The 23,196-nt window shown below is 44.7% G+C and overlaps 1 protein-coding gene across 3 annotated transcripts in view; it reads left to right on the top strand.

The window, feature by feature from the left end:
• POT1 (protection of telomeres 1) overlaps positions 1–23,196 on the top strand; it is a 149,010-nt gene that overhangs the window by 28,372 nt on the left and 97,442 nt on the right. For all 3 annotated transcript variants that reach the window (XM_073328243.1, XM_073328242.1, XM_073328241.1), the window contains exon 5: positions 19,647–19,757. In XM_073328243.1, coding sequence (XP_073184344.1) covers positions 19,647–19,757 — 111 coding nt within the window. The remainder of the gene's footprint in view (positions 1–19,646; positions 19,758–23,196) is intronic.

The following is a 23,196-nucleotide window of genomic DNA, read 5'->3' as shown; positions in this document are numbered from 1 at the left end:
ATGGTGGTAGAATGTGCATTTGGACGTTTAAAGGCGCGCTGGTGTAGTTTACTGACTCGCTTAGACCTCAGCGAAACCAATATTCCCACTGTTATTACTGCTTGCTTTGTGCTCCACAATATCTGTGAGAGTAAGGGGGAGACGTTTATGGCGGGGTGGGAGGTTGAGGCAAATCGCCTGGCTGCTGGTTACGCGCAGCCAGACACCAGAGTGGTCAGAAGAGCACAGGAGGGCGCGGTACGCATCAGAGAAGCTTTGAAAACCAGTTTCATGGCTGGCCAGGCTACGGTGTGAAAGTTCTGTTTGTTTCTCCTTGATGAAACCCCCCGTCCCTTGGTTCACTCTACTTCCCTGTAAGCTAACCACCTTCCTCTCCTCCCTTCGATCACCGCTTGCAGAGGCAATAAAGTCATTGTTGCTTCACATTCATGCATTCTTTATTCATTCATCACACAAATAGGGGGACGACTACCAAGGTAGCCCAGGAGGGGTGGTGGAGGAGGGAAGGAAAATGCCCCACAGCACTTTAAAAGTTTACAACTTTAAAATTTATTGAATGCCAGCCTTTTGTTTTTTGAGCAATCCTCTGTGGTGGAGTGGCTGGTTGGCCGGTGTCCCCCCCACCGCGTTCTTGGGCATCTGGGTGTGGAGGCTATGGAACTTGGGGAGGAGGGTGATTGGTTACACAGGAGCTGTAGTGGCAGTCTGTGCTCCAGCTGCCTTTGCTGCAGCTCAGCCATACACTGGAGCATACTTGTTTGATCGTCCAGCAGCTTCAGCATTGAATCCTGCCTCCTGTCATCACGCTTCCGCCACATTTGAGCTTCAGCCCTCTCTTCAGCCCGCCACTTACTCTCTTCATCCTGCCACCTCTCCTCCCCGTCATTTTGTGCTTTCCTGCACTCTGACATTATTTGCCTCCACGCATTCGTCTGTGCTCTGTCAGTGTGGGAGGACACCATGAGCTCAGAGAACATTTCATCATGAGTGCGTTTTTTTTTTTTTTCTTTCTAATCTTCACTAGCCTCTGGGAAGGAGAAGATCCTGTGATCATTGAAACACATGCAGCTGGTGGAGGGAAAAAAAAGGGACAGCGGTATTTAAAAGGACACATTTCATAAAACAGTGGCTACACTTTTTCAGGGTAAACCTTGCAGTTAACATTACATACATAGCACATGTGCTTTCGTTACAAGGTCGCATTTTGCCTCCCCCCACCGTGTGGCTACCCCCTCAACCCTCTCCATGGCAAACAGCGGGGAACATTTCTGTTCAGCCACAGGCAAACAGCCCAGCAGGAATGGGCTCCTCTGAGTGTCCCCTGAAGAAAAGCACCCTATTTCAACCAGGTGACCATGAATGATATCTCACTCTCCTGAGGATAACACAGAGAGATAAAGAACAGATGTTGTTTGAATGCCAGCAAACATACACTGCAATGCTTTGTTGTACACTGATTCCCGAGTACATGTTACTGGCCTGGAGCGGTAAAGCGTCCTACCGTGAAGGACACAATAAGGCTGCCCTCCCCAGAAACCTTTTGCAAAGGCTTTGGGAGTACATCCAGGAGAGCCACGAATGCCAGGGCAAATTCATCCTTTCACATGCTTGCTTTTAAACCATGTATAGTATTTTTAAAGGTACACTCACTGGAGGTCTCTTTTCCGCCTGCCGGGTCCAGGAGGCAGCCTTGGGTGGGTTCGGAGGGTACTGGCTCCAGGTCCAGGGTGAGAAACAGTTCCTGGCTGTCGGGAAAACCGGTTTCTCCGCTTTCTTGCTGTGAGCTGTCTACAGCCGCCTCCTCCTCCTCCTCATCTTCTTCGTCCCCAAAACCTGCTTCCGTGTTGCCTCCATCTCCATTGAAGGAGTCAAACAACACGGCTGGGATAGTGGTGGCTGACCCCCTAAAATGGCATGTAGCTCATCATAGAAGCAGCATGTTTGGGGCTCTGACCCAGAGCGGCCATTCGCCTCTCTGGTTTTCTGGTAGGCTTGCCTCAGCTCCTTAAGTTTCACATGGCACTGCTGTGGGTCCCTGTTATGGCCTCTGTCCTTCATGCGCTTGGAGATTTTGACAAAGGTTTTGGCATTTTGAAAACTGGAACAGAGTTCTGATAGCACGGATTCCTCTCCCCATACAGTGATTAGATCCCCGACCTCCCGTTCAGTCCATGCTGGAGCTCTTCTGCGATTCTGGGACTCCATCATGGTCACCTGCAGCTTGCCACGCTGGCCAAACAGGAAATGAGATTCAAAAGTTCACGGTTCTTTTTCTGTCTACCTGGCCAGTGCATCTGAGTTGAGACTGCTGTCCAGAGCGGTCACAATGGAGCACTCTGGGATAGCTCCCGGAGGCCAATACCATCGAATTGTGTCCACAATACCCCAAATTCGACCTGGCAAGGCCGATTTAAGCTTGTCAGGGGTGGAGTAAGGAAATCGATTTTAAGAGCCCTTTAAGTCTGAATAAAGGGCTTCATTGTGTGGACGGGTGCAGGTTTACATCGATTTAACGCTGCTAAATTTGACCTAAAGTCCTAGTGTTGACGAGGGCTTAGATACCCCTTGAGGTCTTGCTTCCTTAAAAGCACAGTACTAAATTCTCACTCAACTTTTGTTCGTGTTTGTATCATCACTGTACTACGGTACTATGAAGCTCCTATTAATGAATTATTTTAAAAAGAAATAGAAAATGTAGCTGGCCAGTAGAGAAACACAGTCAGTTCAAGAAGGTTGAATGCTTTAGCACTGCTTGACACTTAGCCCTGGTCTACACTACGAGTTTAGGTCGAATTTAGTAGCATTAGATTGATTTAACCCTGCAGCAGTCCACACAACGAAGCCATTTTTGTCAACTTAATGGGCTCTTAAAATCTATTTCTGTACTCCTCCCCGAGGAGGTGATTAACACTGAAATCAACATTGCCGGGTCGAATTTGGGTTAGTGTGGACTCAGTTTGACGGTATTGGGCTCTGGGAGCAATCCACGCTGCTCCATTGTGACCTCTCTGGACAGCACTCTCAACTCAATGCACTGGCCAGGTACACAGGAAAAGCCCCGCAAACTCTTGAATTTTATTTCCTGTTTGGCCACTGTGGCGTGACCACGCAGAGCTCATCAGCAGAGGTGACCATGATGGAGTCCCAGAATCACAAAAGAGCTCCAGCATGGACTGAACGGGAGGTACGGGATCTGATCGCTCTATGGGGAGAGGAATCCGTGCTATCAGAACTCCGTTCCAGTTTTCAAAATGCCAAAACCTTTGTCAAAATCTCCAAGGGCATGAAGGACAGAGGCCATAACAGGGACCCGCAGCAGTGCCATGTGAAACTTAAGGAGCTGAGGCAAGCCTACCAAAAAACCCAAGAGGCAATCACTCACTCGGGATCAGAGCCCCAGACATGCTGCTTCTATGATGAGCTGCATGGAATTCTAGGGTGTGCCCCTACAACTACCTCACACCTGTACGTGGACTCCTGCAAGGGAGTCTCACACAACAGGGATGAGGATTTTGGGGACGAGGAAGATAACACACACCAGGCAGGCAGAGAAGCCGTTCTCCCCGACAGCCAGGAACTGTTTATCACCCTGGAACCAATACCCTCCCAACCTGGGCTCCCAGACCTTAAAGGTGGAGAAGGCATCTCTGGTGAGTGTTCCTTTGTAAATATAATACATGGTTTAAAAGCAAGCGTGTTTAATAATTAATTTGCCCTGAAGAATTGGGATGCGTTCGCGGCAAGTACAGCTACTGGAAAAGTCTGTTAACGTGTCTGGGGATGGGACAGAAATCCTCCAGGGACATCTCAATGAAGCTGTCCTGGAGGTACTCCCAAAGCCTTTGCAAAAGGTTTCTGGGGAGGGCAGCCTTATTGCATCCTCCCTGGTAGGACCCTTTACCACTTCAGGCCAGTAACATGTAGTTTGGAATAACTGCATAAGAAAGCATGGCAGCGTGTGGTCCCGCTGTTTGGTGGCATTCAAGCAACATCCGTTCTTTCTCTCTCTATGTTGTCCTCAGGAGAGTGATATCATTCGTAGTCACCTGGTTGAAATGGGGGATTTTATTAAGGGGACATCAGAGGTGGCCGTTCCTGCTGGGCTGTTTGCCTGTGGCTGAAAAGAGATCATCCCCACTGTTAGCCACACTGTGGGGGGAAGGGTGAAGCAATCATCGCAGAGAGTTGGGGCGGGGTTTAGTTGGGTTTGTGCTGCACGTTAACCTGAAAACATCAGCCGCTCCTTTTAAATGGCCAATGTGTCTTTTTCAATTTTAATCTCCCTTTTTTTCCTCCCGCAGCTGCGAATGTTTCAACGCTGCGACTAGCATCTCCATCCCAGAGGCTAGGGCAGATAAGAAGGCGAAAAAAACACACTTGCAATGAAATGTTCTTTGAGCTCATGCAGTCCACCCAAACTGAAAGAGCCCAGCAGAATGCGTGGAGGTAGACAACGGCAGAGTCCAGGAAAGCGAGGACAGATGGAGCAACAGGAGAGGTGGCGGGATCAAGAGGAAAGGTGGCGGCAGCATGATGAAAGGAGGCGGGATGCAATGCTTACGCTACCGGAGAATCAAACTGATATGCTCCGGCGTATGGTTGAGGTGCAGGAAAGGCACAGACCGCCACTGCAACCCCTGTGTGACCAACTGCCCTCCTCCCCAAGTTCCGTAGACTCCTCACCCAGACACCCAAGAACACTCCTGACTACTGTTCAGGGTGCCTATGTATGGCTTCATGAGCCATGGCATTAAGGGGTAGGCTGGGTCCCCAAGGATAACTATAGACATTTCAACATCTCCAACAGTTACTTTCCAGACCAGAAAATAAGTCCCTTGCTGTAGCTGTTCATACCAACCACAGTTCCTGAAGATGCGAGCATCCTGTACCTTTCCCAGCCATCCCACTTTGATGTTGGTGAAACGTCCCTTGTGATCCTATAGTGCTTGCAACACCATTGAAAAGTACCCCTTTCGGTTTATGTACTGGTTGCCTTGGTGATCCAGTCCCAAGATAGGCATATGGGTTCCGTCTAAGGCCCCACCACAGTTAGGGAATCCCATTGCAGCAAAGCCATCCACTATGACCTGCACATTTCCCAGGGTCACTACCCTTGATAGCAGCAGCTCAGTGATTGTGTTGGCTTCGTGGATCACAGCAGCCCCCGCAGTAGATTTGCCCAATCACTCCAAATTGATTCCTGATTGACCGGTAGCTGTCTGGCGTTGCAAGCTTCCAGAGGACTATCGCCACTTGCTTGTGAACCGTGAGGGCTGCTCTCATCTTGGTATTCTTGCGCTTCAGGGCAGGGGAAAGCAAGTCACAAAGTTCCATGAAAGTGCCCTTTAGCATGCGAAAGTTTTGCAGCCACTGGGAATCATCCCAGACCTGCAACACTGTGTGGTCCCACCAGTCTGTCCTTGTTTCCTGGGCCCAGAATCTGCATTCCATGGCATGAGCCTGCCTCATTGCCACCAGCATGGCCAAAGTGCCGGGGCCTGTGCTTTGAGAGAAGTCTGTGTCCATGTCCTCATCGCTCTCTCCACTGCGCTGCCATCGCCTCCTCACCTGCTTTTGCAGGTTCTGGTTCTGCATATACTGCAAGATGATGTGCGTGGTGTTTACAATGCTCATAACCGCTTCAGTGATCTGAGCGGGCTCCATGCTTGCCGTGGTATGGCGTCTGCAGAAGAGCAAAGTTGCAGGGGAAGCAGTGGTTGGATGACCAGTTTTGCAGACCTACTGCACTGTCTGCTGCCAGGACACAACATCTGAGTGGACTGCACGCTTGCCGTGGTATGGCAAGACAGGAGCAGCCAAGCAGAGTGGCAGCAGAAGCAGCCCTGCGAGACTACCAGAAGGGCAGAGTGGCAGCGGAAGTAGTGGATGATGATGGTCATATAGAGGATCTGCGAGGTGGATTCATAGCATCAGGAGAGCAGAGTTGCAGCGGAAGTGGTGGATGATAATGGTTTGCAAACCTACTGCACCGTCTGCTGAAAGCAGTATGGCACCTGCACGGGAAAAAAGGTGCAAAACGATTGTCTGCCGTTGCTTTCACGGAGGGAGGGGCGGCTGATGACATGTACCCAAAAACACCCGCGACAATGTTTTTGCCCCATCAGGCATTGGGAGCTCAACCCAGAATTCCAGTGGGCGGCGGAGACTACAGGAACTGTGGGATAGCTACCCACAGTGCAACTCTCTGAAAGTCAACGCTAGCTTCAGTACTGTGGACGCACTCCGTCGACTTAATGCACTTAGTGGGGACACACACAATCGGCTGTATAAAATCGCTTTCTAAAAAAGCAACGTCTATAAATTCGACCTAATTTCATAGTGTAGACGTACCCTTACAGTTACAAACTCTGCACTTATAGGCATTCTTAAACCTGGCTTTCCTTTGGCAGCTTTAGCTAACACAAGGGAAGAAGTGGTGATAACAGATCATTCCCTTTTCACTGGCTCCCAACTATAGTGCTCTCCATGTCTGCCATAAGTTGGTGGCATTCATTAACCTTCCAGAAATGGTTAGGTATTTCTATTCTTTCTCTCTCTCCTTTCTAACTCGGGATGCATTTTCTATTTTCACTGTTTTAAAAATAGTCTGCTGAATCTAGTGATTTCTGTATACACAGTGTATTCATATGACCTGAAAATCCCACATGCTTGATGTAAAGAATTTGATTGTCCACCCAATTACGATAAAAGTAGTTTTTTAAAAGTCCTCTTATCTATAGGGCATTGTAAATCATCGCTGTGAAACTGATAGTTTCTATTTTCAAAACTAACGTTATATAGCAGTTCACATCTTTAAAACACTATACACACATTGCCTAACTCTTCATAACGCCTCCTTAAGTTGTGTACATATTAACCCCATTTTTCACATATAGAAACAGTCACATAGGCTGTAACTTCCCAAAGGTCCTACCGTAAATCAGTGGGAGAGCTGAGAAAAGATCTCTGCTTTCTATAACCTATATCAGCGGTTCTCAAACTTTAGAAACCTGAGGACCCCCATTTTGATTTCAAATTTTTTGCAGACCCCCAAAGTCCCTGCTCAGCCCTATGCCCCACCCCATCCCCCAACGCCTCACCCCACCTTTTCCTGTCCCCATTCCACCCCATCCCTCCTCTTTCTGCCCCCTCCCCTGATCGTGCCCCATTCCCACTCCTCTGCCTCCCTCCCAGCACCTCATGCATGCTACTGAACAGCTGTTCCCTGGTGGCATTGGGAGGAGGGGAAGGAGTTGATCAACGGAGCACCTGGAGTACCCTTGCGGACCCCAGTTTGAGAAATGCTGGCCTAAATCATGTTGTCTTTTATAATACAGTGCTGACAGATTTCTTTTTCTTCACTTAAATTGTGCATTACTGACAATGATTTAATGTTCACAGTAAAAATTCGATTTATTAATTGGTCACTGTGTGACTATTTGAACCTGTACAATGGTAAAATTTCTTTCCAGTGCAAGACAAGTCCAGTCAGCTATCCAGAACTCTAATCCTGAGTCAGCAACGAAGTTCCAGAATCACTTTTGTGCAGCCAGTAATCTGGTAAAATGCTGAAACAGGAATAATATATACAGGGGCATAGCTTTTTGGTTTAGGGTTGATTTCACTATTGGGGGAACAATGTAAACAGCATCAGCAGCAGTAAAAGCAATGATGCACAACATACAACACCTGGTATGGGCAAAACAGCTCAATTTAGCAATGCTTGTATATGTTAGGGTCTCTTTCAGTTGTTTTGTTTTAGTGTATACACACTGGGTAAGTGTAAGGCAACATTAATATATGTCATCAGTGTAGAGGCAGGGAATGCTACATTATCTAATCTTTTTGACCTATTTTAATTTATTTAGGTTTGAGTGGGTTTTACAGTTTGTGTGACTTATACAGTACCTTTAGGCAGCAAAACACATATTTTGTTTCCATTTATGATGCTATGTAAAACTCCCCATCCCCTGGAATTTTATTTAAGCTGTCTGTTCTCACCTATGTGTTCAGGGAAAAATTTTAGCAAATCCTTCAATGACCAAATATACCCCAAACATTTAAGCTTGCAGTCTTTTTTCTGCAGAAAACATTAAGATTTAGGATCTTAAATAATTTAGAATAGCATTGTGAGAGACTGCTGAATTAGCAAAAAGCATTCATAGTGCAGTATTTGGCTAAAAACGGTCAGCTTTAATCAGAAAGCTCTTTTATCTGTTGTAATCAAACAAACACATGAATAAAAGACATGCAGTAAAAGCTTATGGGAGTGCTGTTGATACAAGGTAAAATAGAAAGCAGAAGGCTGTTAATCTAACATGTTTATAGCCTGACAGGAGTCCATCAGTCTGAAGGTACTTGGCGGATATGGACCACACTGGAGGCAGCTCTGCTGAAAAGTGCTGGTGCCAAAACTGGCCTACTGTAAAGGAGCTTTAAACTGCCCTATGTTTGTTCAGCAAGATGTCTTGTTGCTTCTTTGAAGAGTGTCCCTGTGGGTGCTCCACTTTAGGTGTTTGTGCGCCTTTGCGCTTCTAGGCAGAGATTTGTAGTAGCAGTGCCCTGGTTGTCGGGCGCACGTGCGGCAGCCGTCTTGCGCTGCTCCGAGTGGCTACCCAGCGTGTGCAGCCATCCACCCTCCAGTTCCTTCTCTGTCACCGTTGGCTTTGGTCAGAACAGCAGCATCCTCAAAACCTTGCTATTCCTTTAGTTCAACCCTCATAGTTTTATCCTTCTTTATTCTTCCTCTATTGAAACCAAGCCAAAACCAAAACACAACAACAACAAAAACCTTAAAACAAGGGAGGGCAAACTACAGCCCGCAAGCCATTTTAAGCCAGCCCACAAGCCGCACCAGGTTGCTCAGCCCCGCTTCGGCACCAGGCCTGCTTTGGCTCCTACACGCTCCAATGGGAGCTGCAGGGGATGGGACAGTGTAGGAGCCAAAGCCATGTAGGAGCTGGAGAAGGGTCATGCCTCTGCTTCCGGAAGCATCTCCCCACTCCTGATCCCCCCCCATCCACTCTCCTAGCTACTCAGTCCCAGCCCAGAGCATCCGCTTGTACCCCAAACCTCTCATCCCAGCCCCACCCCAGAGCCCACACCCCCAGCCGGAATCTGCACCCCTTCCCGCACCCCTGCCCCAACCCTTATCCCCCTCCCACCCTCCGAACCCCTTAGTCCCAGCACAGAGCACCCTCCTACACCCCAAACTCCTCATCCTGAGCCCCACCCCAGAGCCCTTACCCCCTTCCACTCCCCAACCCTTTTTTGTGAGCATTCATGGCCCATCATACAATTTTGTGAGCATTCATGGCCTGTCATACGATTTCTATTCCCCGATGTTTGCCCACCCCTTCCCTAAAACCTTTTTCGTTTTTTCTCTCCCGAGGCGGCCATCCACCTCACAGCCCAGAGGCACTTGGAAGGGCCTATTCCCATTTCTTCTTTGTGAATAGCCTCTCTGACATGCTTGGTTCTCCAGGTTTTAAATGCTGTCTGACATGTAGACTGTCAATACCAGTCTCAGACAGTCACTCGCAGTGTGTCCGTTGTCTGGAAGAGACATACATTGCACAGAAGTGCCACCACTGCAAAAAGCTGACAGAGGGGACTAGAAAAGCTAGGGATCTCCAATTAAAACTTATAATGCTGGAGAAATCCCGTCGACCTGCTTCTGATCCTGAGCGCAGGAGCTCTCCGCACCAGCACTCACCCGTGGTGGCATCGGACATGGGATCCTCTTCAAAAACAGCTACAAAGGACCCAGTCCTGCAGAAAGCCACAAAAAAGCTGTCTCACTCCTCACCTCAGTGAGAATCGTCTCAGAAAAGGCAATCTCCGACTGCCAAATCTACCCCGGTACTGTCGGCACCCAAGGCCATGGACCAAAAGGCACCGGGACAGCTTGAGGAGCAAAAAAAAAACCCCCCATGGTCTAGCTCTAAGGACCCAGGAGCAGCTGGGGCATCCCTCCCCTGGCCTGGACCTAGCCCTGGCCCGGATCTGCTGGGGCTAGGGGAGGGACACCTATCCTGCAGCCCCAGCCTTGGAGCTTCTGGGGTGGTGAGAGGCCTCTCCCCTACAACCCAGGTGCTGCTACGCAGGGAGAGAGCTGGGGGGAGTCCTCTCTCCCCACCGTAGCCCCAGAGCACCCTCCTGCACCTCAAAGCCCATACCCCCAGCTGGAGCCCTCACACCCCTGCACCCCAACCCTCTGCCCCAGCCCTGAGCTCTGTCCCACACTCTGAACTCCTCAACCCCACCTCCACTGCATGAACCTCCTGTGGTCTTTACTGAGGGCAAGTCAACACTACTGCTTAAGTCAATCTAACTTATATCAACCAGGTGTGAAAAAGACCCTCCCCCTTGAGTGATGCAAGTTGCAGTGACCTTAGCAATGTCTATGCTGGTGCTATGTTGACGGGAAATGCTCTCCCACCGACAAGCTTTTGCTTCTCGCAGAGCTGGAGTAATTATGTTGACGGGAGATCGCTCTCCTATTAGCATAGAGCATCTTCACCAGCTGTAGAGCGATGTTGCGCTTCTAGTGTAGACCTGCCCTCAGTGTACACAGGTCTTCGCACACTCACTTGTTCACCTGCCACCTATCAAACCAATTTGGGAGCTACCCAGGAAATCAGGAAAGAGCCATTGCAGGTTTTGTGTCTGAGAGAAATGAATATTCTCAGATATAATCAGCATGTATATTCCAATATATTTTAACAAGTATTATGTGGGGGGGCAGGGGAAGCTAAAAGGAGAGTGATCTCTTTATTTCATTTTAGGACTCCTAAAGTTGTTCCAGCAAAAGAGGCAATCTGCACAGCACATGGTTGATAGCTAGTCTCTTTGAAAGGCTTAGAAAGTGTTATATACTAAGTGGGGTTTTTTGCGTCGGTTAAGGGATCTTTGCTATCCTAATACAGGTCTTTTGAAGTTTTTAAAATCCAGGTGAGATTTTTTTCCAAGACTTCTATTCTTTGACTGTTGTGCCAAAACAAGATGTAAAGGAAATGCTTCCAAACAGTAGCTTTCCCAAATACCTCATAGTATTTCAGCTACATATTATAGCTTCCAAGTTTTGCTCTGTACCATACATCAGGGGTTTTCAACATTTTTCTTTCTGAGCTCCCCCCTTCCCCCCAACTCCACGGTCCACCTGTGCCACAATAACTGGTTTTCTGTATATAAAAGCCAGAGCCAGCATTAGGGGATAGCAAGCAGGGCAAATGCCTGGGGACCCATGCTACAGGGGCCACCATGAAGCTACATTGTTTAGGCTTTGGCTTGAGCGCAAGTGGTGGGGCTTCAGCTTTCGACTCTGGTCCCCAGTGAGTCTAATGCTGGCCCTGATTGACGGCCCCTCAGAAAGCCCCAGACCACTGGTTGAGAACCACTGTCATATGTGTGACAGTCCATGCAAATTGTGTAATGAGGTAATTTGCATATTTGTGCATAATTTGCATGTAAACATGTCAGTGACAGATTCAAGGAGTTCAATTTATTTAGCTTGGCACACACAATGTAAAGGGGTGATTTGATCAGTATAAAACATACACTTTGGTTCAAACAGAAATTAATTTAGGGAAGTTCTCCGACCTGTGATATATGCTGGAGGTCAGGCAATCATAGTCACTTTCGAATCTATGAAATATAAGCTTATGGTTAGAGCCCTGCACAATATACAAAATTCATATCCACAGATATCCGTGGAGCTGCAGGGCTCTAGCAACAACAAGCAAGACCAGCAGAGCCATGGTAGTATTGTTTTTTCCATTTCTAATTACGTTGGTGGCATTTCAATAATATAGTATTGAGGGCCATGTAAATACCTAGATAGCTGAACCAAAAATCATATCCCAGACCATAGAATCATAAGACTGGAAGGGACCTCGAGGGGTCATCTAGGCCAGTCCCCTGCACTCATGACAGGACTAAATATTACCTAGACCATCCCTAACAGGTGTTTGTCTAACCTGCTCTTAAAAATCTCCAATGATGAAGATTCCTCTACCTCCCTAGGCAGTTTATTCTAGTGCTTAACCACCCTGACAGGAAGTTTTTCTTAATGTCCAGCCTAAACCTCCCTTGCTGCAATTTAATCCCATTACGTCTTGTCCTTTCCACAGAGGTTAAGAAAAACAGTTTTTCTCCCTCCTCCGTGTAACAGCCTTTTGTGTACTTGAAAACTGTTTTGTCCCCTCAGTCTTCTCTTTTCCAGACTAAATAAACCCATTTTTTTCACTCTTCCCTCATAGGTCATGTTTTCTAGGCCTTGAATCATTTTTGTTGCTCTTCTCTGGACTTTCTCCAGTTTCTCCACATCTTTCCTGACTGGTGGTGCCCAGAACACGATACTCCAGTTGAGACCTAATCAGCGTGGAGTAGAGCGAAAGAAATACTTCCGTGTCTTGCTTACAACACTCCCGCTAATGCATCTCACAATGATATTTGCTTTTTTTGCAACAGTGTTACACTGTTGACTCTCATTTAGCTTTTGGTCCACTACAACCCCCAGATTCCTTTCCTCAGCACTCCTTCCTAGGCAGTTATTTCCCATTTTGCATATGTGCAATGGATTGTTCCTTCCTAAGTGGAGTACTTTGCATTTGTCCTTATTGAATTTCATCCCATTTACTTCAGACCATTTCTCCAGTTTGTCCAGACCATTTTGAATTATAATCCTATCCTCCAAAGCACTTGTAACCCCTCCCAGCTTCGTATCGTCAGCAAACGTTATAAGTGCACTCTCTATGTCATTATCTAAATCATTGATGAAGACATTAAACAGAACTGATCTCTGCAGGACCCCACTCATTATGCCCTTCCAGCATGACTATGAACCACAGATAACTACTCTCTGGGAACTATTTTCCAACCAGTTATGCATCCAACTTATAGTAGCTCCATCTAGGTTGCATTTCCCTAGTTTGTTTATGAGAAGGCCATGTGAGACAGTATCAGAAGCTTTACTAAAGTGAAGATATACCATATCTACTGCTCCCCCTACATCCACAAGTCTTATTACCCTGTCAAAGAAAACTATCAGGTTGGTTTGACACAATTTGTTCTTGACAAATCCATGCTGACAGTTATTTGTCACCTTATTATCTTCTAGATGTTTGCAAATTTATTGCTTAATTATTTGCTCCATTATCTTTCTGGGTACAAAAGTTAAGCTGACTGGTCTGTAATTCCCCGGGTTGTCTTTATTTGCCTTTATTTATAGATTGACACTATATTTGCCCTTTTTCCAGTTTTCTGGAATCTCCCATCTTCCATGACTTTTCAAAGATAATCACTAATGGCTCAGATATCTCCTCAGTCAGCTCCTTGAGTATTCTAGGATGCGTTTCATCACACCCTGGTAACTTGAAGACATCTAATTTGTCTAAGTAATTTTTAACTTGTTCTTTCCCTATTTTAGCCTCTGATCCGATCTCATTTTCACTGGCATTCACTGTTAAACGTCCACTCACCACCAACCTTCTTGGTGAAAACTGAAACAAAGAAGTCATTAAGCACCTTTGCCATTTCCACATTTTCTGTTATTGTTTCCATCCCCGCCCCCCCCCCCCCCATTGAGTAACGGGCCTACCCTGTCCTTTATCTTCCTCTTGCTTCTAATGTATTTGTAGAATGTTTTCTTGTTATCCTTTGTCTCCAGCTAGTTTGATCTCGTTTTGTGCCTTGGCTAATTTTGTCCCTACATGCTTGTGTTATTTTGTTTATATTCATCCTTTGTAATTTAACCTAGTTTCCACTTTTTTTAGGACTCATTTTTTTATTTTTGGATCATTGAAGATCTCCTGGTTAAGCCAAGGTGGTCTCTTGCCATAATTCCTATCTTTCCTACGCAGTGGGATAGTTTGCTCTTGTACCCTTAATAATGTCTCCTTTGAAAAACTGCCAATTGTCTTCAATTGTTTTTCTCCTTAGACTTGCTTCCCATGGGATCTTACCTACCAGCTCCCTGAGTTTGCTAAAGTCTGCCTTCTTGAAATCCATTATCTTTATTTTGCTGTCCTCCCTCCTACCATTCCTTAGAATCATGAACTCTACCGTTTCATGATCACTTTCACCCAAGCTGCCTTCCACTTTCAAATTCTCAACCAGTTCCTCCCTATTTGTCAAAATCAAATCTAGAACAGTCTCTCCCCTAGTAGCGTTCTCCACCTTCTGAAATAAAATTGTCCCCAGTACATTCCAATAACTGGATAATCTGTGCACTGCTGTGTTATTTTCCCAACAGATGTCTGAGTAGTTGAAGTCCCCCATCACCACCAAGTCCTGTGCTTTGGATAATTTTGTTAGTTTAAAAAAGTTCACCTCTTTTTCCTGGTTAGGTGGTGTGTAGTTAGACCCCCTACCATGACATCACCCTTGTTTTTTTACCCCTTTTATCGTTACCCAGAGACTTTCAACAAGTCTGTCTCCTATTTCCATATCAATCTTAGTCCAAGTGTATACATATAGAAGACTAGGTAAGGAACTGCAGCGGCGAAAGCAGCAGCATGTTGGGCCACTGCTCGTAGGAGCCAGTGCCCAGGCCAGGCAGCTCCACTGGCATGGCTGTACCACCCTCAGCCCTGCCCAGTGGGGCAAACACCAGGGGTCACTGGCAGCTGTCCCTGGTCACACTAGTGTGGGCAAGTGGCTCATATGCTCCTGGACAGGAGTTGCACACCCATCAGTGTGCTTCTCCTGTATATTAACATGTAGAAGAAAAAGAGAAACCTTATTAGGACTTGACGCTTTTAGATTCAAATTTAATGTACAAAACTTGGAAAGCTATTGACCTGCATTTACTTTTACAGAAAATTCTTGAAAATGTCTCTTTTCTTGAAGAAATCAGCCAGCCTCTGGAGCATTATTGCCATTTGCCCCTTTTGTGCTTTAGGAGTGAGCAGGCCTGGGTGAATCAAGCTGGGCAGTGGAGGAAGGACTCCTACAGGAGGACCCATCTTTTTGTGTGGAGCCCTCTGCGTATAAACCACCCACCCTGTAATGAGAGATCCTGGGGCCATTGATGTCTGAAGGAAGCACATATATCTGGCAGCATTTATTTTATATTGTTACCTTTTAAAAAATTGAAAATAAGTTTTAGCTGAATGATCCTTGTAAGATTCACCAGAGAAATGCAGATCACTTCATATTTTCAGTTCAGAGGCAGGATTTTCTTTCTGTAATAGTCTGAAAAGCCCAGAGGAAAATCAGTGGTATATTAACTGTACCTCTGAGATCATTACTGATCCTCCATTCATTAATCAAGATCAAAGTTTTACAGTACAATAGGAAAAATAATTACAGGCATAAGATATGGAAAAGTACAAGATGTACTTTTATTCTCCATCTGTTTAATTAATCTGCACCTTTATATAGTTGACTTTCCAATATTGGGAGTTTGATCTTAATTTACTGGACCATATTTTCAGCTACCTCTTTTTTTTTTTTTTAAAGCTCTCAGAATGCCACCGCCTCATTGAAGAAATCATTGCATTTTAAATGCTGAGGAAATTTTTTAGACTAATTAAACACTGTCTTAAGCTTTCTGCTTACAACAAATGTTTTATTATTTTACAAGTTTAATGCAGTTCATTTCACATACCACAAGGATAATATAGTTGTGACCTCTTTAGGTAATTTCTTTTGTGGCTCCTCTTAATGTTAATGTCCACATGGAAATGACAAACTAAGGCTATGTCTACACTACGGCAGTAAGTCTACCCACGCTATGCAACTCCAGATAGGTGAATAACGTAGCTGGAGTCGATGTATCTTAGGTTGAGTTACCACGGGGTCTATACCGTGGGGGGTCGACGGGAGAAACTCTCACATCGACTTACCTTACTCTTCTCGTTGGGGGTAGAGGGGTCGACTGGAGAACGATCTGCTGTCGATTTGGCAGATTTTCACTAGACCGCTAGATTGACTGCCGGTGAATCGATCTCACAGCATCGATCCCGGCTGTAATGTAGACATAGCCTAATAGTGCTACAAGCCATGATTCGTTTGTTTCTTTTAAGAACAAAACGTGAGTGGGAGGGTTTTTCCCCATGAGAAAAAATGAACATTTAAAGACTAGATTCTTCTGTGTGTGTGTTCTTCAGTCTAGATTCATCTTCCAAAAGTGCTTTGTGTTTACCTTGTATATATACTTGGGCACATTTTAAACACAGCTTTGCATTAGTGTTCCATCCATGTACATTGGTCAAACTGGACAGTCTCTACGTAAAAGAATAAATGGACACAAATCAGATGTCAAGAATTATAACATTCATAAACCAGTCGGAGAACACTTCAATCTCTCTGGTCACGCAATCACAGACATGAAGGTCGCTATCTTAAAACAAAAAAACTTCAAATCCAGACTCCAGCGAGAAACTGCTGAATTGGAATTCATTTGCAAATTGGATACTATTAATTTAGGCTTAAATAGAGACTGGGAGTGGCTAAGTCATTATGCAAGGTAGCCTATTTCCTCTTGTTTTTTCCTACCCCCCCCCCCCCCCAGATGTTCTGGTTTAACTTGGATTTAAACTTGGAGAGTGGTCAGTTTGGATGAGCTATTACCAGCAGGAGAGTGAGTTTGTGTGTGTATGGGGGTGGGGGGGATGTGAGAAAACCTGGATTTGTGCTGGAAATGGCCCACCTTGATTATCATGCACTTTGTAGGGAGAATGGTCACTTTGGATGAGCTATTACCAGCAGGATAGTGAGTTTGTGTGTGTGGTTTTTGGGAGGGGGGTGAGGGGGTGAGAGAACCTGGATTTGTGCAGGAAATGGCCCAACTTGATTATCATGCACATTGTGTAAAGAGTTGTCACTTTGGATGGGCTATCACCAGCAGGAGAGTGAATATGTGTGGGGGGGTGGAGGGTGAGAAAACCTGGATTTGTGCTGGAAATGGCCCAACCTGATGATCACTTTAGATAAGCTATTACCAGCAGGACAGTGGGGTGGGAGGAGGTATTGTTTCATATTCTCTGTGTATATATAAAGTCTGCTGCAGTTTCCACGGTATGCATCCGATGAAGTGAGCTGTAGCTCACGAAAGCTCATGCTCAAATAAATTGTTTAGTCTCTAAGGTGCCACAAGTACTCCTTTTCTTTTTGTTCCATCAGTGTATCAGACTTCCTTAAAGTTGTGGCTATATATAAGAGGGGAAGAGGGATACTAAATTGGCCAGCCTAACTTTACATATCTACATGCATAATTTAAATAATTTAAAAAGAAATTGTGCTACTTACTAATTTTAGGGATTGGAACAGGTGAAGGAGAGGCCCTACATTTTTTATATTTTGAAGTAAAATGAATAAAAATTCCTAGCACGTAAAGCAAGAGACTGAGCATCTATTTGTGCAACTCTGTCATTGATTTGCTGTGACCGAGAGGAAGTCTCAACTTCTCTCTGCATTAGTTTGCCTATTTGTAAAATTTACCCACCTTTGAGATCTGTAGCAGTATCACAACAGGGGAAACATGCCCAGTTTTTCCCTTGTTTCGTTCTTGCCCTCATTTTCTGCCTTGTCTAAAATATAGATTTACAGCTCTTTATGGCATGAACCATATCTATCTATATGTTCTGCAAAGTACTTACTTTCCTCTGAGGACGGTACATTGAGACATTGCTTGTCCTGATTCTGCTGAAATGAGTAGATGTTCCAATAATGCTTCTGAAACATATTGGTGAGTTTGGAGTCTTTCCATTGAGAGGAAAGTATTTTAAGATACTGCATTGGGAATGAGGAGATCTAGGGTCAATTTCCATTTTCCCACCACAGATTCCCTGAGTGACCTTGGTTAAATCATTTAGGCCCGGATTTTTAAAGGTATTTTAGGCATTGCTGTGCTCAGCATTGCAGCACCTAAGTTTAATTTTCAAAAGTGACTTAGGAACTTAGACTACGTACCATTGACTTTCAATGAGGCTTAGGCTCCTAAGTCACTTAGTGTTGAAACTAAAGTGGTACCTAAATCTGGAGGTACCTAAATCTGGGCCTTAGTCTCTCTGTGACTCAGTTCCCCTCTGTAAAATGGAGTTGATAATATTTCCCTTTCGCTGTCTGCCTTGTTAATTTAGACTGTATGTTCTTTGTCACAGGGAGTTTCTCTCACTGTGATTGTACAGTGCCTATCACAAAGAGGCCCCATTCTTGGTTAGGGTCTCTAGACACTACTATGCAGATGCTAATATATTACAGTGAGCGGACACCTAGAATCATAGGGTTAGAAGGGACTTCAAGGGTCATCTAGTCAACCCCCCTGCCAAGATGGAGGATGGGTCTAAACCATCCATCATAATCATTATGTAGTAAACATTCTGTGACACCTTTGTTCTCTACATCATGATGTTGTAGTTAATTTCCAATTGTATGATCTCACATTTGGCTAAACTCCACTATTGCATACTCTGCCATTGGTGAATGAGTAAACCAGTTGAAACTATTCAGTTTTGGTTTTGATGCTAAATGTCCTTCCCAACTGAGGTCCTGACTAAAGTGTGTGTGTGTGTCACATACATTTTTGATGTGCCACTTCTGTTGGATGCATCACTGTGTAAATAGTTACCTCATAGGTGTAAAATAGCTGAAGTGTGCAGATGATGGAAACTTCTTACTCATTTTCATTCTCAACCCAGGAAGTATATAAATCTTTTTTCTTCTCCTTTCCCCCTGTGACTAATAACTTTCTTTATTCCTTTTTTGACAGGCCAATGGTACAACATTCTTCCTCAAATAGACTCATTTCATGCAAGCATATTCCATTATGGGTTTAGTATAGTTTTGAAATCATTGACATTTAAAAGCTATTTTAAAAAAAACCCATAACAGAGTGTCTGTACAAAAGGCAGTCTCCATAAAATAACTTCCCTTTGGCTATATTCCAGATTGACTGTTGGGCAAACAGTTTTGTTTGAAAAAGAACAGGGAGAGAGATTGAGGGGCATATGTGTGTGTGTTTCTGATTTAAACATTTACATTGAAGAAGAATCTTTTAAAAACGTTCATACATATATATTATTCAGCTTGGAATTTTGTGTATAAATTATACCACTTGCAAATTACCTATATTGTTAAAGGACCCATGAATGTGTGATTTGCACATTTCAAGGACATGGAATATTTGTATCTTGTTAGTGCCATTCTCTAGGTTAGTCCCTAGAACACTTGATACTTTTATTTTTGATAGTCCAGTAGTTAGAAATTCTTTTTCGAAAGATGTGCTGCTTGCATATTCCTGCATTTTGAACTTTGAATTATATTTCAACAAAAAATATTCTCCTCCTTTCCTTCAGGTGGCATTTCTGATTTTGCTACTGGTGGTGGACATATTTTCCTTTCAAATAAGGAGAAGTAGTAAAAGTGGTGGGGGTAGGGGACCATGGCTATGCTTTATATTATGAACTACTTTCATTGTACAAACAAAAGGTATGAGACTTGGGGTTCCAAACAATGTCTGAAATAAAGAAAGGACACATTTTTCAAGGGACTTCGTAGACTTCTAAGCAGAGGTGAAAGTAAAGCCAAAGACGGTTGGTAGCGGGGGGGGGGGGGGGGGCAAAAGGGGCAACGACATTAAAGTGCTGCATATCGAATAAAGAACAATGTCAGTTATTGGTTTAATTTTGTCTTTTCAATAGGACACCATGGTTGTAGCTGGATTTAACTTGGCTAAGTCCCCTTCTGCAAATGAAGATGACCGACACTGCTGTCATCTGGAAGTATCTGAAGATGCAGGATCAACCATTTACGTACGTGGGTACCCAGGGTTCAATTTTCCACTTTAGATGTCCAAGTTGTCATTAATTTGTTGTTTAACAGAAGAGAAAAAGTACTGATAGAAAAAGCACATTACTGTAAGTACCATAGGCTATGTCTACATTGTGCAAGTGCTGACTACGCCGGTGTGAATTGTGGTGTGCACCAAAGTGCTGTGCTATAACTATCCTATGTGGACACTGCTGGCGTGAACTGACAGGTACCTAGTTTGCGTTTCCTTAGTACTATTTGAAGAGGACTATGTTAACACTAACCAGATACTTTTTAGTTCACGTTAGCAGTTGGGCAATTACAGAAAAGCACTTTGAGTGCTGCAGTTCACTTCCCAGTAGTCCGAATTGTTCGGCCATGTAGACAAGCTCATAGATTGTTTGCTTACTAAGAAATAGCCAGTTATGGTGCAAAACCTTGGAAGTTTTTAGGTTTGAGAGGCACTTCATGGTATGTCACTTTATATCAAAAATTAAATGTAAAAACATACTGTAATGCAAAATTAAGGTTGTACAGATAACATAGTTAATACTGGCTTTGACTTTTTAAAGTTCATACAGCAATGTTCATTTGGACATATGGCAGACACGTTTCCTAGCCCATTTTTTCAAAGTGGTGTAGCTTGTCAAGAAAATTTATACTATAAAATATACAGGATGTGCAATGGGTCCTGGTTTTTCCTTGCTGTAGGAACCTGAGAATTGGCAGGGGGTGGAGATGGGAGTCCTATCTGCTACAGCCCTTTTATAAAGCTGTGGAAGAGTAATGGGTATCTTAATGTGCTGGATCCGGCCATGGGAGAATTTCCCCTGATGCACACTTTATGCAAGGCAGTTTATACTGCCCAGTGAGGCCCCAGATATAGATGACATGTTGAGGGAAGGGCTGACATGGCAGGGATGTATCAGGAGCTGTGGTTGGGGTCAGAGAGTGTAGTGCTTTGGCGATTCTGCCCATAGGCAGCCAGCAATGGGCTGTTGCAATTTACACAGCCCTCCAGAGCTGTCTGAGTTACTCTGTGGTCTGCACTGGTCCTGCAGCAGCCAAGAATTGAGAGGGTGGGAAGGTGGTTTAAATCATCATAAATTCCCCTGTACCTTGGCTATTTTAGCACGATGTTTCTTAGCCCTGGTCTACACTACGAGTTTAGGTCGAATTTAGCAGCGTTAGATCGATTTAACCCTGCACCCGTCCACACGAATGAAGCCATTTTTGTTAACTTAAATTTTAAAATCGATTTCTGTACTCCTCCCCAATGAGGGGATTAGCGCTAAAATCCACACCGCCGAGTTGAATTTGGGGTAGTGTGGACGCAATTCAACGGTATTGGCTTCCAGGCGCTATCCCAGAGTGCTCCATTGTGACCACTCTGGACAGCACTTTGAACTCCGATGCACTAGCCAGGTACACAGGAAAAGCCCCGGTAACTTTAGAATTTCATTTCCTGTTTGGTCAGCATGACGAACTCAGCAGCACAGGTGACCATGCAGTCCCCCCCAGAATCGTAGAGTGTAGAATGTTTCTATGCTCTCCCTATCATCTCTGTCCGTGAGGTTATCGTAGGTTAGAAGGCAAAAAAACTGCACTCGCAATGACATGTTTTCCGAGCTCATGCAGTCCTCCCGCACTGATAGGGCACAGCTTAATACGTGGAGGCATTCAGCGGCAGAGGCCAGGAAAGAATTGCTGTGTTTGCTTAACAGCAAAAGTATCATGCCTCGCTAGTGATCCTACCCAAGCCAGGTCGCTGTGTCACATGCAGTCCGCGCTGTGTCAGCCTTGGGTGGGGGCATGACCACTTTGTGAGCAGGAAGGCCATAGATATAGACATTGCATTAGGTAGCTTCTGTAGCTAGAGAAAATATTCCTGTGCATTCGGCAAAGTCTGTGGCAAAAAAAGAGAAGCCCCATTCAAGTTGGGTTTCCGTAGTATAGTGGTTATCACCCAACATGCGAAAGGTCATCAGTTCAAAAACGGGCGGAAGCCGGTCACTGTTTCTTTCTCTGACTCCCCTCCTGCATTTTTAGTCTTAGAACAGACAGCGCTGTGAAATTTTACTTTGAATTATATCAATTATGAATTAGATAATATGGAAGCTCTCTCAAAGTTGTAGTCCTGGGTTCCTTACGCTTTCAACTGCTCTGATAAATTAACATTTTTGTTAGGGGCAGGGGAAAATTTTCATGAAGCCTTTTATAGAGATCAATGCTATCTAGGACTCTGAAATAATCTTAATGTGGCCCATAGAATGCAATCCTTTGTTCTGGATTTGTCATTCCACAAGTTGAACTGCTCCTTACTACTGTCCAGGCTTCATGAGTCATGGGAGCAAGGGGCAGGCTGGGATAGGTGTGACTGCATGGTGCTGCCGCCTGGGAGAGCAGCCTGAGGCAGAAGCCTCCAGCTCGCATGATATTCCAGGCAGGACTGAATCTCCATGAGACAAAGCTTAAAGAGGAGAATGACCTGGAGTCACTCCCATTTGGTGCTCTAAGAGAACGATAGCCATGTCTGTCCAGGGGCCCTGATTGACCTCACCGAGGTTTGCCAGGAACACCCAGGAGATGTACGATGGCTATAAGTCCTACTGCACCGTCTGCCACGAAGACAAGGAGCTGCTGCTGTGTAGCAATGCGGTACCGCATCTGCCAGCAGCACCCAGGAGACATATGTTGACAGTGAGCTGAGCGGGCTCCATGCTTGCCGTGGTTGTGACTCTCTGGTTACCTTTCCTAGTTCAGAAGTGTTCTGATAGGGATAGTGCACCGCTCTGTAAGTCGATGCTAGCCGCGATAGTGAGGATGCACTCCGCTGACTTAATGCTCTTAGTGTGGGCATACGCAATCAACTGTATAAAATAGAATTCTAAAAATCAACTTCTGTAAAATCGACCTAATTTTGTAGTGTAGGCGTACCCTTAAAGGCACAGTGTAAAATCTCACCGTAACTATTCATTTCCAGGCTGTTGTGGGGTTATATTTTTACCTCTGTAGCATTAAAGGGTATGTTAATCTACAGTTAGACGTCTCATTTTTCATTTATTAAGAAAAAAAATTGTTTTAATAATATTAGCACTTAAATGGTGTTGGCCTTAGCTACTTCTAACTTACCGAGATGTGGGAATGGTAATTATCCTCTTTTGCTTCTGCTGTTATTTATTATTTATTATTTTTTATTATTTATTATTAATGTATTTACATAGCTACGACTGTATATTTTCTATTGAAAAGATACTAATGTTCCTTGCAGGATCTGCGATCTTTATTTCAGATCTGTTATTGTCTTTTGTCTTTCATAAGCCAGGCTCTTATTATCTTTGCTGCATTTTAATGACAATTTTTCAATATCCCTCATGCAAATTATCCAAGCAGCAGTTCTAGTACCTGGCAGGCTAAACAGTGAATGTATGCATTTTTCCC

The sequence above is a fragment of the Lepidochelys kempii genome, chromosome 1 (genome assembly GCF_965140265.1).
Source record: "Lepidochelys kempii isolate rLepKem1 chromosome 1, rLepKem1.hap2, whole genome shotgun sequence".
NCBI lineage: Eukaryota > Metazoa > Chordata > Testudines > Cheloniidae > Lepidochelys > Lepidochelys kempii.
The sequence above is the reverse complement of the archived record's forward strand: the minus strand, read 5'-3'. Positions and strand labels throughout refer to the sequence as shown.